This window comes from Eublepharis macularius, chromosome 6 (assembly GCF_028583425.1).
Source record: "Eublepharis macularius isolate TG4126 chromosome 6, MPM_Emac_v1.0, whole genome shotgun sequence".
Lineage (NCBI taxonomy): Eukaryota > Metazoa > Chordata > Lepidosauria > Squamata > Eublepharidae > Eublepharis > Eublepharis macularius.
In genome coordinates this window covers 94,687,501-94,705,000 of record NC_072795.1, presented here as the reverse complement: position 1 = coordinate 94,705,000, position 17,500 = coordinate 94,687,501, and the positions used below count along the sequence as shown (strand labels likewise).

Below are 17,500 nucleotides of genomic sequence, written 5' to 3'. Positions count from 1 at the left end.
GTATAAGACTTAAGCTCAGGCACATTTGCAGATGAACTGCTTTTACTAGCTTCTCTGCGACATGACATTTGTTCAGAAGATTAGCCAGGTTGTAATGTGTAGCATAATTGCACTGTGTGGATGTCCCAGAAGTGAAAACCTAATTGCTTGACAGGACTATAACTTTGTGGTATGCTCTCACCTTGTTAGGTCCTTTTCTGATGCAGTTCAAATGAAGTCTGGCCGCAGGTGTGCCTAATTTACCTCGCAACAGAACGTGTTGAATTTAATTGCACAGTGGTTGTTAGGAAAAATTGGTGGGTGGAATATCAAGTGACTACAGTGTACACTGATGGCAGATGGGCGTTAAGAGGCATTGTGAGCTAAATGTATAGGTGAGTCGAGTTAATAAAAGATGTAATTTTGATTTCAAAATAATGAATACTTGTTGTAGATAATACAGTTTAATTAAGAAGATACCTGCCATTACTTTAGCAGTAAAAAGTTTGTTCAAAGAGAAATCAAGGAATGCTCTTTCCAAAATTAAAGCAATTTTTATAAAATATAAACTAAATGTAAATTCAAGATGATTAAATTGATTTATTCTACATCCTGTCCTTACCTTTGTGCACCATTTCTCATCAAGAGCACACCCATGGAACTTTGTTCAGTTTTTGTACAGTTTTTCTTTAACATCTGTCAACCACTAGCAAGGGATGTAAATGCCACTGGAAGCTGATCCTTCCTTAATTCTACATAACCCATTCAAACAGCAGCAGAGATCTCCTTTTGTTCCATGGCTTAGAATGATATTTTTCTTTCTGAATATTCTGTGATATTAGAGAGCCAGATGTTAGAGAGCCAGTTTGGTGTAGTAGTTAAAAGTGGTGGGACTCTAATCTGGAGAACCAGGTTTCATTTCGCACTCCTCCATTTGTAGCCAGCTGGGTGACCTTGGGTCAGTCACAGCTCTTCCAGAGCTCTCTCAGACCCACCCACCTCACAGGGTGATTGCTGTGGGGATAATAATAACACACTTTGTAAACCACTCTGAGTGGGCGTTAAGTTGTCCTGAAGGACAGTATATAAATCGAATGTTGTCGTTATTTATTATTATTATTATTATTTCAGCAGATCAGCCAAAATCTGTGAAACTCACAGCTAGGCTAGTTTCCAGTCTCTTACATTTCTCTTTCTCTTTGTTCCTTTCTCATTTCAGGTATCATAGCTTTGGCCATGACTAAAGATGTAAAATTTCCAAAAAGTTTGAAGCCATTTCTTCGAGTTAAAAAAAAAGAAAAAGAAATTATAGGGGAAATCGAAATATATACAATGTTTCCTTACTTACTAGCATAAACTTATTTGAGTTCTTTAACAGCTTACAATGCATCATTCATAACTTAATTAACATATGAAATTGTACTGTTTGGCATATTTATGAAATTTAAATATAAACATGCTTATGTTTTCTGCAAACAAAGTTGCAAATACACCTAACTAACTGCAATTTATTCCGTGCTATCTTAGGGGATGTATCTTTAGATTGGATTTCTGTAGGAAACAATCAACAATGAACATAGAAATTATAATTTTTGTAGTTAACAAAATAAAGTGTGTATTTGGCAGAAACTATTTCATATGAACCTGCTTGTCCACTCCAGTGATCTTTGGAGGCTTTGCTTCAGGTACCTCTGCTATTTGAGGCTAGACTGGTAGCAACTGAAGAAAGGGTATTCTTGGTCTTGGCACCGAAACTGCAACTCCTTCCCAGGGAGATTTGTCTGTCTTCTTGTGTCATTGTCTTCCACCAGCAGGGGAAGACCTTTCCGTTTCATTTGGCCTATCCCAAATCAACTCATACTGGCCCTTCTCCCAGGTTGTATTTGTATGACTTAGTGTTTATTGTACCTTTAAATATTTATTATATTTTAAACATTGTTTTAATTTTCAAATCTTTAATGCCTGATGTTTGCTGGCATGGAGGACTTATTTGGGTGAAAAGTGGTATATAAATATTTTAAATAAAATAAATAATATAGTCACAACTAGCAGCATATTTGTATATTTCATTAAAGTTTGAAAATATTGCACTATTGAGTAGTGTACTATCAGCATGCACACTAAAACATATTCATTATGGAAAATATAAGTCACGTGTAAACAAAAACTGTGTCTGCATTAGGATTGCCAGGTCCCCTTACTCTCCCAGTGGGAGAGGGGGAACCCAGCGCTTCCCTTTTGGGTGCTCGGGGAATCCCCTCGTGTGTCTCGTGCCAGTGCAATGACGTCACTTCTGGGAAGTGACATCATCGTACAAGCCTGGGGAGCATGTGCACACTTTGCTGCAGGCTGATTTGGGCCTCAAACAGGCCCGATGCAGCCCATTTGGGGCCCAAATCAGCCCGCAGAGAAGCACAGGAGCATTCTTGGGGTGGCGCAGTGAAGTCATCATGCAAGCCCTGGGAGATCCATTTCCTGCCTTACTCCCCACCAGCCAGGTAAGCAGTGGCGGGGGCGAAAGGTGGGAGCAGGGGAACATCTCTTCCCACCAGGGGAATAGGATCCCTAGTCTACATTATACACTGGAATTATATTATCTAAGGTTGAAGAATGTTGTACATCATTAAAATCTTCATACTACACATTCTGAGTGTGTAAAACAGCATTTGTCTCAAAAAGCATGCCACTCACTCCAGAGGAAAAAAAATTATAGGAGCATTTTTTTCCCAGTGTTATTTAAAAATTCCTTTGAAACCCTCCTCTCTAATCCTTTTTTATTGAATACTTCCATTTTTGTTCTGTACCTATCTCTAGTTATGATTTCACAGTCATAACTAATGTCTAGGAAAGTCTCAGACCATTTTTGTAGTAAGCCTACAAAAGTTTGATTTCTTGCAAGTTTTTTCCCCTTTACAGAATAGAAGTGAGGAAAAACAACTAGAAAATTTGTTACAGATTTACAAAAATAAAACCATTGGCCGTTTCCACATGTACCAACATAGTGCTAACCTCTCGCAACGAGGGCATCTTCCTGGCACGATTTCTGACATCATCGTGCCACAAAAATGGGATTGTGGCACGATGACATCAGAAATCGCACCAGGAAGACACCTTCGTTGCGAGAGGTTAGCACTATCTATGCCAGTAGGTGTGGGAATGGCCATTGTGTTGGATCTAGACTAAACTGGGAATTTCCTCAAATTTCCCCTTCCAACTGCAGTTCCCCCCTGACATTTTTCAGGGACCCCTGACATTTCATCCAGATCTATACAGTCACAAACCTTTTAAAAGTATCAAACTAAACATGATGGCACTAGGTGCCATCTTTAAACTTGGATCCAGCAGTATCCTATATAGAGTGAAGGATGGTAAGTCTACTTTTCAGAGCAGAATAGGCATATAGGTGAGGGCCTCACTTTTCCTACCTGTTACTTCTCTGTATCCTTCTATAGGACGTTACTCCCAAACTCTCTTTTGATTTCATAGCACATCTAAGGGAAATGTGACATGTGTAGCAGAATTATCTACCACGTGTGCATGCCTTTTTTTCTATACAAATTCCTTTCCTGCCCAAACACAAATATTCTTCTTTCTCACTTAGTATCTGGAGCAGATCTGGAATCAAACAATTGAGGCTACAACCATCACATGTAGTCTGAGTCTTATACTTGATTTTGACGAATCCTTAACAGTAATTCATCCTTGATCATAAGCCGTCTCCTTTTTGCCACTAGTAGCCTCTTTACACTTCTCCCACATGAAGTAGTGCATGGCGTGCTGCTTCAGGAATACCTGTCTACATACTTTCAGTTGGGTACTTGGCCAGGCACCAACCAATGTGGCTAGGCACCAGCACTCCTTTTTGTTTTTACACATTATTGAACCCAGTCTTGTAATCTGTCATTTGCGTATGTGCCTAGGCAAATAGCAAAGTAATAACGGAAAATCTGCCATCATATTTGCCTTACTAGTGTCAATGGCTAGTACGTAGAGTCACACATGTACTTGGCATACTACTGGTCAATATGGGGAAGTCTCCCTCCTCCACCGTTAGAGCAATAGCAGTACGGAAAGGTAGCAGGGCAGAAACGTAGTGGAATTAATAAGCAATAACTTCTTCAGTCTTTGTTTACAATGCTGATTTAGCCTGTGAGCGTTACAACAACTTCTTAAATTATTTCCCCTCACAGCATAGTGTATGGCTCATTGTTCTGTCCCCAGCACCCATCATTGTCCACAATGCATATAGACTTAAATTACTTTCAAAAGGTCACCTCTTCTCCAAATCTGAGATTATCTGTAGGGTGTTCTTTACTTCATAAAAAAAGACGTTGCAGATAGCCTTTAGTGTTAGAACTGAATCTACTGCTAAGAATGTGATCTCTGAGCCAAGAGGATCCCAGCTCAGACCTCACCTGCAAGCCCTTTTAGTGATTTCAGCAAACCCCTCCCCCCCACCAATCTTAGGATAATAATGCAGCTCTGTCTTATAGAGTAGTTTGAACAGTGGTTGATTATAACTTTTAGAATTAATCAAGGAGCAGTGCTTTTAAAGAAAATCTTTTCTCTGCCTTCTGCTGATCTGTCTATACATTTGTAAATAAACTTTGCCATTGTGAGTCAGGATGTTTGGCCTATGGTAAGAAGTTGAAGGAGAAACTCACCATAAAACCTTATGTGTTTTGTGCCATGAGTAATCTTTCCCCCCACAAAATATGGAAAAAATGATAAAAGATGAAAAAAGGGTCTTTCTCTCACGTTAAGGATTAACCAGTGTTCACTAGGACATCTGGAGTTCAAATCTTACCTCATCCATGTTATAAAGATATTCAACCTATGTCCTTCAGCCTTAAACCCCATCTGCAATGCAAGCGTAACTTTCTGGTCTACCTTACCAGATGCATAGGCTGAGATAATGCATCTGAAGTACTTCAGACATTAAAAAGAACTGTATTATTGTTATCCCCACTGAACAGAAATATTTTCCAGTTGAAGCTTCCACTCACAAACAGAGTATGATAATACACAGCCATATATGTAGACTTCTATCTTACAGATCAATAGAGAGTATCCTTACAGGAGTTCCATGAATCAGTGTTTTTTGCTAACCAAAGAACTGGGTGAAATTGAGACATGACTTATCATTGGAATCTGTAGGAATATAATGATTCAATCATGGAAATATGATTTCATCTTTTTACCCCCAGCCTCCAGATTTTGCAATAAAAGACACGTTTGTGAGGAGGAGATCAGATTGAACAGAAAAGAAAATAATACAAAGGAAAAAAGACGATTTCCCTTCTGTGAAGACTGTAGTTAGGCTTGCCAATCCCCCACCCAGAGCAGGTGATCCCCTGCTCCCACCTCCTCCCCTCTGACCCCACTTACCTGGCCAGCAGGGGGAGCACCTCCAGGGCACCCCCCCGGGCGGTGTGGCACACCCCAGGTGGTGTGGCGTGGCACACCCCTGCACCCCACAACGGGCCCGATTTGGGCCGAATCAGGCCTGCGGGGGGGGGGGGATTCAGCCCTTTGGCGAGTGCAAGAGTACACTTCCCAGAAGTGACGTCATCATGCACGCCAGGAGTGCACATGCATGAGGAGATGCACCGAGGACTTTGGAGGGTAAGTGCCAGGCTCCCAGTCCCCCACCGGGGGACTCAAGGGACCTGGCAACCCTAACTGTAGTATATATTCCATATTCATCCCAAACCTATTCATACAATTATCTCTTAAATAAGTGAATACTCACAAAATCGATAATGTTGGGTGCCAGTACTAACACAGGTAGGCTCCCTTCCATTCAGGGCTAAAAAGAAGTCCAGAATGTAGGCAAAAAAATCCAGAGGTCTGAGGGGGAAGAGCTCCAGGGGCAAGCAAAAGCCACAAGAAAATGAGGCTAGTTCTGAGAGCCAGCAAGCAGAAGCAGGCTTCAGACATTCTACATACCTACATTCAAGGCAACAGGAAGTTAGCTGACTTGGCCAGCTGTCTCTTGCAAGATCACATCTGCCTTATTGCTCTTTGTAATGTAATCCATTAGGAGGCAAGCCCCAGCAGCTCAATAGAGATTTATCAGGGTTGTTTCCTCTCAGCCTTCTAATAAAAGTATGTAAAGAGGCAGGACTGTGATGACAGTAAAACTTCTAAGGATATGGGGCTGATGAGAATAGAATAGCTGCTGGTGAACCTCCGAATAGGAGGAAAGAAATTCTCATGTGGTTTTCTCTACAGGTTTCCATTGCTCCCTATCCTTCCCTACTAGAGTATAAAAAAGCGACTAACACAATGCGGCACTCCCAGCCAGTGGCAATCCTAACCCTAACCCTCTGTGCTGCAGTTGCGCCTCGTGCTCAACCTTAGAGCACAGTTCAAGCTCTCTCAGCCGAGCTCCTCCGACGTTGGTTCTACTGAAGGTCGTCAGGGCTAGGCAGCAGTAGCTGCCTTGGAGAAGCTGTGCTATTCCACTCCTTGCTACCTTCAAACTCCAGGATGAGAGCCAGGGCCCAGCGTCAGGCTCATTGGTTTGGCAGAGACTTTTTTCTTACTTACATTTGGAGCCTGTTGTCTATCAGTTGGGAGGGCTAAAGCACAGTTAGACCCATCCCTTGCAGGCCTCTGGCCTACCTAGGCTTCCCTCTCCTCCCCCCCCGGCGCTGTTTTTACTTTGTTGAGAGAGAGTACTTTCAGCTGCAGCAATAAGCTTTGCTGTAGGCCTAGGGTTACCAGCCTCCAGTTGGTGGCTGGAGATCTCCCAGAATTACAATTAATCTCCAGGCCACAGATATTAGTTCCCCTGGAGAAAATGGCCGATTTGTAGGGTAGATTCTACGGCATTATACCCTAATGAGGTACCTTCCCTCCCTACCCCCTTCCCTCTCAAGTCTCCATCTCCAAATCTCCAGGAATTTCCCAACCCAGAGTTGGCAACCTTATGTAGGCTGCAGGGGTGAATTGTAGCCATCTGAGGGGGGAATTAATTCATACATTATCGCTACTGGCCTAGCAGGGTGGATGCTGGTAGGCCCCCTGTCTAGGCTTTTCCCTCCCCTGCCATTTACACTTCTTTGGGAGGGAGTATTTCTAGCAGTAATAGCTCAGCCTAAGGCCTCCAGGCAGCAGGGGCCATTTTGCGGGAGGGCTTGGCAGTTTATTCAGTTGGGTGCAGCCATTTTGAGAGTGGCACCCAGTGGCCTGCTTAGCCTCCTGGTAGTGCGGCTATGTTGAGAAGGCATCTACAATTGCACAGCTCTGGGGTGGCCATTTTGAGTGTGGCATTTGTGCAGCCTGATTTGCCTCCTGCTTACTGGCAGTAGCTGCCATTTTGGTGAGGTTTGAATCCCTACCTACTAGAGTATTAAAAAGTGACTAACACAATATTCTTTAATACATTTTGTTGTCAGGTTTTCCATGATATATGTAAAGTGTTTTGTTGGATATATAAATGCTATTATTGTGTTATCCTTTGGGTTTTTTACTGTATTAGTATAAAACTACAATTCTTCCTTCCACTCAATTACTTACATGCAGAATGGATTCACTGGTTCAAGTATTCTTTTCCACATTTTCAAAAATCGTAGAATGCAGATGGAAGTGAAAGATGAAAGTGGCTCAAGAACCCAATTTCCTCTTAGGACATATTTACCTGTACATACTGCCTCTACAGTAGTAAACAAAGAGGTACTTTGGGCATGCCAGTTACTACTCACAGTTTTCTTTCTATTAACAAAAAATCTAAGAATGTTACCTTTAGTGTAGTTTTCTCAGCCCAGCCCATGTACTGGGGTAGGAAAATGGCCCATAAAGTTTTTTCTTTCTCTCCATAAAACACTGCTCCAGGAAAGTGTTTTGAGGTGCTGTGGAGAGATACAGTCTTTCATGACAAACACCTTGCTTCCAAAATAGGTTATCAGGGTAGAAAATAAGTACAAAAATGTTAGGAAAATGTTAGAAATTACTAGTTTTAGATATTTTAAATATTCTTAGATGATCCTTTAAAATTCATGAAAGTTATGTAACCATCTAATCTCTTAGGTTCAAAATAAATAAAACAAATAATTAGACTCTGGCTCAGGATAAAATATACCCTTTAGGAAATGTGGCTAATTTTTTAATAGTGCTGTTAGAGGGTTAACCAGTAGACCTCAGTCTATTCTGGGACCGTATAAGGCTGAGGATTCCCAATGTCTTGGTTCTTATTGCCTAAAATTAGTGAATAAACAGTATTGTGCTCATCTGACCTTTCACCTTTTATTTTCTGGGCAATGGCTTGCAGAATTAAACAGAAAGCCTATTTGCCTAGGGAATCAGCATTCATAGTTATTAATGAATTTACCGTCATTAAATGCTGCTTACTAAAAGTATATAATGCTTTCTCTATTCCAGTACTCCATGTACTTGAATGAACTGTGTTAAATACTTAGAGAATTGTGAGGGGCAGGAACGGCCCCAAGACTATGTTTTGCTTTGGGCCACCTCACTGCAACTCCTAGGAGAGGGGGAGCACTGGAACAAATTGCACAACTATACGATGAAGAGGCCATCATAGGAGGTATTTAAGCACATGCTGCTAAACAAAGATGGTGGGATGAAGCACAGGAGTGATTGAAGGACATTTTAAGAACCTGCCCTTTCTATATTCATTGGAGATGGGGTACGCTGTCTCTTTCAAAAGGACAGGTTTTGTTAGGATTCCTGCTTTTGGCTTCAGGTTACACTTGGTAACACTGAAAGTCTTTGTGACTAAATTTTTTCTTCTTCTTAGGTCACAGTTGGGAAAATATTAAATCACCTTAGGTCCCCCCCCCCCCCAGATTACAGGCACTGTATCATGTAATAGAATTACACCAGGAAGTGGAGATATACATTCCCCATGTAGCATTATAAATAGTTCTGTTTTATTTTCAGTCAGATCCTGAATGAGCTGAACATATATTATTTAAATATAGAATCTTACCTGAACCACAGAATAAACATAATAACTGGATTCGTAGTGTTTTAATAGACTTTTAAAACACAACTGGTTTCTTATAAAGAATTTAGCATATTTTTTCAGTTCATCATAGGACATCCAATACAGTTCATGGACAGTAGGTTCAAGACATACAGAAGGAAATACTTCTTCATACAAAGAATGATTTAAATGTGCAGCCAGAGCAGTGATGGCCACAGGCATAGAAAGCTTTGAAAGGGGATTGGACAGATTCGCGGAGAATAGGTTTAGTAGTGGCTATTAGCCATGGTGACTAAAGGGAACCTCCACATTCAGAAACCTGTTAATACAACCGCCTCTGTGTCCTGTTGTTGACCCTTGAAAGTAACTGGTTGGCTGTTGTGTGAGACAGGTTGCAGGACTAGATGGACCACTGGTCTGATCCAGCATGGTTCTTCCTTTGTTCTTCTGTACTTCCCATAATAATTACCAAATTTTCAGGTATTGTCATTATTAATTCTTAAATAATTCAGAAACTGTCATCATATTCCTTGCATCCATTATTTTGCAACTGAAAAACTGAGGACAAGTGCTCAGGTTCAGTTTATGCCCTTTAGTTTGGCACCTTTGTGCCAAAACAGAGGATCTTAAAAAATTCCTGATATTCCTAGACAAGGGGAAGAATTAAGCAGGAGAAAAAACTGTCTGAATGTATCGGTCTTCTGGGAATTAAAAAAAATGACAATATAACTATTTCTAATTAGATGTTAGGTCTTCTATACTGCTTCCAATCTTAGGAAACATTTGTGCCCCACCAGTTTAGTGGATGCACAAACAACACTGCACCTGAACCTTGTTCTGTTGGCAGTTCTTCGGCAAGGGAATGGGTTGTGTTATTCAGGTCATTGAATAGTGACAGAGGGGGCAATAACAGGAGATGCTGAAGCTTCCAATCATTACTAATATAAACCAATGAAGACACTGAACAGCATTGTTTGCTAGTGCATGTTCATGCTTCATGAAGTAGAGGTCCCCGGTCCCCCAGGGGCCAAACTGGGGGTGGGGGACAACAGGAACTTACCCTTGCATGCATGCTTTACATGCACTCCCACCCTCATGAAAATGTTGCCATTTTCTGGTACAATAAGGAAATGTGTGCATGCTTTCTGCATGTGCCTCCCTCTCCCCCGCCAGCCAGGTGAGCAGAAGGGCAGAGCCTGGGGGCAGGGGAATGGCAAGCCTACCATAAAGCTATGGGCTTTATTAATTTATCCCTTTTCCCACATTCTCCCTTTTATTTGTTTGATGATGGAAACTTGTGGGTGTAGTACGTCTCCAGGTGGCAATTGCCAGAGGTCCTTTGCTTCTTCCTGTAAACACTGATGGTCTTTCTGAGTGGATGTTATTTTTGCTATTACTATGAGTTGCCCATAAGCTGGAGGAATGGGATGCAGGGTGCCTTATAGAGAAGAGTTGGCAGTCTTCCATTTCTCTACTTTAGCCTGTAATCCGTGGCAGGGAAGGCTCATATCTTTGACCCCATGGTTTCCAGGACAGGATATTGTGCCAAGCTAGCTGCCAGCATGATTGCATGCAATGATAGTTGAAGGCTAACTCCAAAGAATCATTGATTCCCCAGAAATAATCCTGTGAACATGATCTTGAATTGAGACTGGATTCTGTGCTCTTCGACTTGCCCTTAGAAAAATTAGATAACCTGAAGAACCCTAAAAGGCAAGACATTTGCTAGTGCTCACTTGGGAGAATGCCATTGAGCATCCTAGGTGGTTATGCTGAAATGCCACAGTTTGTGATCTGAGGTTTAAAGTGTGATCTTCTGAGGTTCTAAACGCTGAGAAGCTGAAACATATATTGCTTTTCGAAGAGGCACCATCCAGCTTTTGCTGTACAAACAACAGTCATTTTATTGAGTCATGTTGAGAACTGAAACAAACAATAGTAATAGACCACCTATGTGGACTGTCTTCTCCTTAGAGTTTTGCCATTTCAATGACTGCATAGTCCTAAGTGTTTCTCTAGCTTTACACTTTAAAAAATAAGTATGGAGGTCTCTCCATATAATTAGGCTCAGTTCAAATCTTACTGAAATTAGTTAAAGAATTCTCTCCCCCCTCCCCTTTTTCATATGTGACGCTTGCATATCTTTGGGAACAACTGGAAAAGATTAAAATCAGAGAGAGCTGAGAACATTTATTTCACCATAATAAGTAGGAATTTATAATGTTTAGTCCATTACAATGATTATTAGCTATAAAGCTAATAAAAATACATAGGTTCTTAATTTGATAGAATAATCTTTATAGTAGATACTATTGCTTTGAACTGCATTGCACCATAGGAGTCTATGATCCAAACTATCCATCAAGATTAGTAGTTGAAAAAAATTCCAAGGGTATATTGCTATGGGTACTGTCTTCAGTTTACAGAAGTGATCTCTTTTTTACAGTAAGAAAACAGTCTGTTCTTAGAAACCCATCATGTGACATTGTTAATACAGATTCTATTAAACAAATCCATTCTGTATTTTTTACTTCCCTAACAAATTTTAATTTTGTATTTTCATAGATTTTTTCTAAAGTTTTTCCTCAAGTGCAATCAAAACTGTTTGAAGAATGCAGGCAACCCACGAGATATGCGAAGATTCCAGGTACAGATTTCAAAAAAGAGTTAAGACTACATGCGCAAGACTTGTAAGGATTTACAAAGAAAACAATCAGTCACTTAATTTAAGCAAGATGTACCTTCTTCCCAAATAAATATTTTCCAACTTCATTTATGTTACATTACCAGTTAGTCATAGCTGACAGGGGTCAGAGAGCTCCAAACCTTCCAAAACTCTCAGTAAGAAAGCAGGTGCTCCTGCACCTCTATTCACTCAATTATTTCAAGTCTTTTTCTGAGAATAAATGCTATAATTAAATTAGCTGTTTCTTGTGGTGAAGTAGTCTAAGCAGGAATGCCCTCCCCCAGGAATGCTCCACCTTCAGAACATGCACGTAGGAGTCCAAATTCTGCATCCAAAGGAAAGTGTAGCACATGCTTCCCTATTGAGAAATCTGGAAGGTTGAAATCTCCAGCCTGCACAGATACAGTTTCCATGTGTGTGGCTGCACAGAGGACCACATGAGAACATAAAAACTCATATTGATAATTCGTTTATCTTCAAGAATGCCCCTGTGTCATTGAGTAGTTAATGCTGTACATAATTTTTTTTTGCATGTACCAAGTAGCATAAGTTTAAGTATTTACTTTCTTGCGTTTTAGGATGGTCTTTATGGGTCTTTATGGTTTTCTTGATGTAAAATGCACAATATTTTTTTTAAAATTCCATTAAAATAAAATTGTTAAGCTTCTTGTTAAGTTTTCAAATTTACTATGATGACTCAGAGCTTCAAAAGAAAAGTTTCTACCTTTGCAAATAATCATAGTTTCACCTGATTGGCAATTGTTACAGAGAAATATAACATTATAGTTAGCAATTAGGCTCCAAATTGGTCCTGAAAATTAAGTTTTGGTCAAATGTTTCAACAGAACACATAAATTTCTCTGCACAGCTATCCTAATCCAGAGAAGCCAGCCAATGTATAGTAAACATTTGTGTATCTAAGGAAAAACTCCCTTCAGAATAATTTCACCAAGCTTCCATTTTTCATGCATCTCAGTTTCATGTGGCATTGATAATATTGATCCATCTGAACAGAGCATAAGGTCAAACCTGGAATAAGTGGAACTGTTCCCCTTGTCTCACCAGTGACTAAATGAAGCATCAGTCATGAATGATCTTGTGGTCAGCAATGGAGCCAGGAGTTACTAGAAAGACTTCCCTGAGTTTGCTTAGCTAATCTGACTCCTTCTCAGAAGGTTTAAGTGGATTTAACTGTATGTCAGCCCTTGAACAATATGTTAAACTTGTTTTACTATCTCAGCACTTTTCTTTAGGTGCATTGCAGGAATGAGCCAATAAAACAAAGGAGAGAGCATATGTACTTTTGCTGAACTACTGTTTTTTTTCTTTGTGACTACTGACCTATATATAAGTGATGGAACAAAAAAGTGTTGTATATTTTAAATACAATTTTACCTGTCTTTTTTAAAAATTGTGGCTTAGCAACAGGGGGAAAGTCCACCATATTTGCTTAGAATCACACTTCACATGCTTTATATAATTACGTTTCAGATGATCCAAGGGGGTAGAAATGTGCAGGGTGGGGGAGTAAGGTTCACTTCCAACAGACACACATTTATTGGGAAATAATGCATGGAGTATTGATGTGCAGCTCTCTCCCATGATTGGGAACTGTGTGTTTTCAGGGTTACCCAGTTGTGTGGAAAGAGTCCTACCAACGCACATACACATTCCAATGAATGCAAGTAAGATGTGGCGCTTGGTGCTGTCATAATCCTGCTGCTCCCCTACCCCATTGCACACCAATTCTGCCTGCTTTTACTATCTGAAAAGGTCAGTTTCCTATGGTTGATTTTTCTGAAAGCTTGAACCTAAACATATTGTATATGTTTAGAAATGGAGGTATCAGTCCCTGTAAAACTGATTCAGGAGAAAAGCAGCTGCTCTAGCAATGTGGCTATAGAGAAAGGAATAAGGAATGCAGAAGGTAAAGTCCAACTTTACAAATCTTCCATAATGGATGTCTTGGAGAAGCAATACAGTCTGACTCTTCAGAGAAAACAGTGCAGGCTGCAAAATCACAGACTTCTAGAGAAACACCCTCAGGCTTTTCTCAAGGGGGACACAGATGGCTGCCTCAGAGGAGGCAGAATATACAGGAGAAGGTGCTGTAATAGCTGATTGCTAATTACAGCATGTGGAAAAAAACAGGATCAAAGGTGATCTAAAACATAGAAAATAGAAGAGAATTTACATCTGATGCCTTAGACTTCCTGTTCCTAAAAAGGGAAAACATCTTGCTTTTTCATGTATTTTATATTGCTGTAGGATGTGCCTTTTCTCAATATTTAAATATTTTTCTCAGATATTAAAAACATCATTCTCGTGTTAATATGTTGAAGCACTATTCTTTATTTTTAAACTAAAAATAAAATGTTAGAGCAATTGATTCATCGTGAAGCGGAAATACCCAATTTGGAACCCAGTCAAGAGTGACAGTGCAAGAACAGTTAAAATAAAGTTGGAGCTTCTATCTGAGCTGATATAAATAATTATATAAATCTGAGCCGAATCCTGTCATACATATGTACAGCTTTTCTTACAAAAATAAACATATCCTATGAAAGTACCTTACACATTAGGGTTGCCAGCTCTAGGTTGGGAAGTATCTGGAGATTTGGGGGCAGAGTCTGGAGAGGGTGAGGTTTGGAGAGGGGAGGTACCTCAGCAGGGTATAATGCCACAAAGTTCATCCTTCAAAGCAGCCATTTTCTCCAGGGGAATGGAGTTGTAATTCCGGGAGATCTCCAGCCACCACCTGGAGGCGGCAACCCTATTACACACAGGTAAAATGGGCAAAATCTCTTCATTATATTTCTCTCTTCTGTTGGTTGATTTTCTTGTAGTAGCATTTCCGGAATGAATTCTGCAGTTCTTTGAGAGTAGATGTTTTGAACAGGAACAATGTCCATTTTTGTATACATTCCTTTGACTATTTATGCTTACTGAGAACAAGCTGGAAGCCAAATTGGCCTTATACATTATCTCTTCTATGGCCACCCTCTAAACCTGTGTACAAGAAGGACATTCCAGTCGCATACTAGGGTCAATCAGCATTCAAATGAATTTGGGAATGGATAATTTTCATGGATTAAAACCACTTTTTCTGTTTATATTCAGCTTACTCTTTCCAGATGTAAAAACGGTTCATTATCAGATATTAAATGTGATTGTGAAAGTGACCAAGAGATAATTTCTGAAGAGAAAGAAGAGAGCTACATGTAGTTTATTTATTTAGCAAGGTGTCTCCCCCCCCCCGGGTTGGGGGTCCTCACAATTCTTCATTTGAAGACAGTCTCAAGTGTACAAATTTTAATTGGATAAACTATCTAATCAATATATCAACAGATCAATCAAAACAGTAGCTTTTAAAATGAGTGGCTGGAGGGTGTTTCTGAAACTAATGGCTAGAAGAATCTTTTCTCTGAATTGAATTCATTTGTTAGCATAATAGGAGATTAAACTCTAATTAGTACAGTGAGTGAGAACGAAAAATATTTATGAATTGAAAAATCTCAACTGATAGCCAAAAAAAGAAGTGAATTACATCTATGAATAAATGTACCTACATGGAATGAACAAGCTGTACGGTTTCAGTTTGTTTTTTAATAGAATGCTTTTTGCAGCAACACTCTTTGAATCTACAAGCTTCAAAAATGAAATGTATCCTTTCTTTTCTCCTTTTCTAGGTTGTTGTATCAACAACAGTCAATGTGGATGGCCACGTTTTGGCTGTCTCAGACAACATGTTTGTACACAACAACTCCAAACATGGAAGGCGGGCTCGCCGTCTTGACCCCTCAGAAGGTACGGCCCCTTCTTATCTGGAAAATGGTAGGCACACATTTACATGTCTTTTTTATTTGCAATGCTTTTTTGCACCATATTTTATGTTAGTACACTACTACATTTACTTTTTACATGGATTCCTTCCCCCTTGTTCATCCCATTAAAATATAGCACATTACCTTTCTGACTGCATGTCAAAGACAGGGCCCTCCATTCTGCATTTGCTTCTGATTTAAATTTCCTTTCTTAAATATTTAACATTTTGCAGCATACAAACCACTATCCCATTCTTTTCTAATTGTTTGCTTACAGCTTTCCCTTGCTGTTTTAGTTTTATTTTATTTTGGCTTGTCATAATCCTTAATCCAGAAATACATTCTCAGATTATGTATGTAAGTTTAAATGGGACGCTAAACAACATAACCAAATATATAAAGTATTTACTGTGAGATCAATTTCCTATCGCTGGGCCCAATTGTAACAGACTAAGATGTCTCAGACGTCCTGTAAGAGAAAAAGCAGCAAGTTTTTTCTATATGAATTCAGAAATATCAGGTATATCACCAAATTTTGCATATTTGCATATATTCATATATAAAGACAATATCCTATTTAGCTTAGTTTCCCTAAGGCCCAAATCCCAAACAGCTGCACATGAAAAAGAACCACTGAATATCTACAACTGTGTGTGTGTATTTATTAACAGACACATTCTTCTTAAATTAAACACTTTTTGAGATTTTTTTTACACTGAAATATAAATTAAGAGTATCTGAGAAAGCTTTGATGTAGGAACTACTCATAAGTAATAGTGTGATATCAGGATCCAGGGGACAGAATGCTGCTTGAGCAAGGAATGAATATTTTCTTCAAGCAATAGCTACTTCAAGAAGATGAAGATCTTTGGATCCCAGACTAAATCAATGTCAGTCTAGATCTAGTGTTCTGATAAGCCCATAGCAGTATGTATTTTGCAGCTGTAAATCTGTAGGATTTACATACACATAGTTGTAGAATGGTAAGATTACCAACGTAATATGATACCATTACCAATGGAAGAAATGCTTGCAAGCAAGAACACATGCAAGGATCAATTGGATGATGACCCAAATTATATAGTTCAATGTCATATTTCCGCTAGAACTGTTGGTATGAGAGCAAACCGCATGATATCAGCTATTCACATGATTTGCTTTTTCATATGTTACTGCTATGACATGAAGATCAACCATGCAGAATCTGGGTTACCATCCAGCACATAGGTAGAATATAAATGGGGCCTACATCTGTGTTACAGCTATATAGATTAACACATACATATACACAGAGTGCTTAAACTGATGAATGCAGCAAGCAGTGATGTACCGGACAAAATATAATTTTGGCATCAAAAATAAAATACGCTTCAAGAAAAAAAAATGTATTTCTGTGCTAATAACTAAGCTAAAAGAGAACAAAAAATATAATAAGGAAAGGTTACCCTGAGCATAACAGTCATTATAGTCTATGACGTATTGTTTATCTCTTTCATATGTACAGAAAGTAGGTGTGTGTTTTGCCTGGCAACCATCACTAATGAGGTTCACAATTAAGAAGGTTGAATCCTCTCTCCTAGAGCTTGCCTTCCCAAGAGAGTGAGTGTGAGAGAGAGAGAGAGAGAGAGAGAGAGAGAGAGAGAGAGAGAGCGAGCACAGCATTATAGGTCCAGGAAAGCATGCTCAGCCTGGTGGTGTTGGATTGTAATATAGGTCCAATTTTGGCCTTGTCTAATGAACTATAATGATCTTAAGCAAAATATATGTATTTGTTATAAGAAGTAGACTAAAAAGTATATGACTCCCAGGAAATTGCAGCTAGCAGAGTCAGTGACCTCTGTGGAAAAGCTGTGTGTAGTCCTGCAGCCCTGCAGAACAGTAGAACTGATGGATTAACACAAATGTTAAAACTTGGGGGGGGGCACCATATCCATGATTTCTGAAAATGGAGTGATAGTAAGTCAGTCTGGAGAGTCACATGTATAAAACCACTTTGGAAAAAACGATACCAAAGAGCCGTAACATAGTTGCTATATTGCTTCAGTGTTGTGATGCCGT

At 39.6% G+C, this 17,500-nt stretch overlaps 1 protein-coding gene across 1 annotated transcript in view; it reads left to right on the top strand.

The window, feature by feature from the left end:
• EBF3 (EBF transcription factor 3) overlaps positions 1-17,500 on the top strand; it is a 196,628-nt gene that overhangs the window by 118,620 nt on the left and 60,508 nt on the right. The window contains exons 7-8 of the mRNA XM_054982530.1: positions 11,498-11,579; positions 15,308-15,425. Of these exons, the coding sequence (XP_054838505.1) occupies positions 11,498-11,579; positions 15,308-15,425 (200 nt within the window). The remainder of the gene's footprint in view (positions 1-11,497; positions 11,580-15,307; positions 15,426-17,500) is intronic.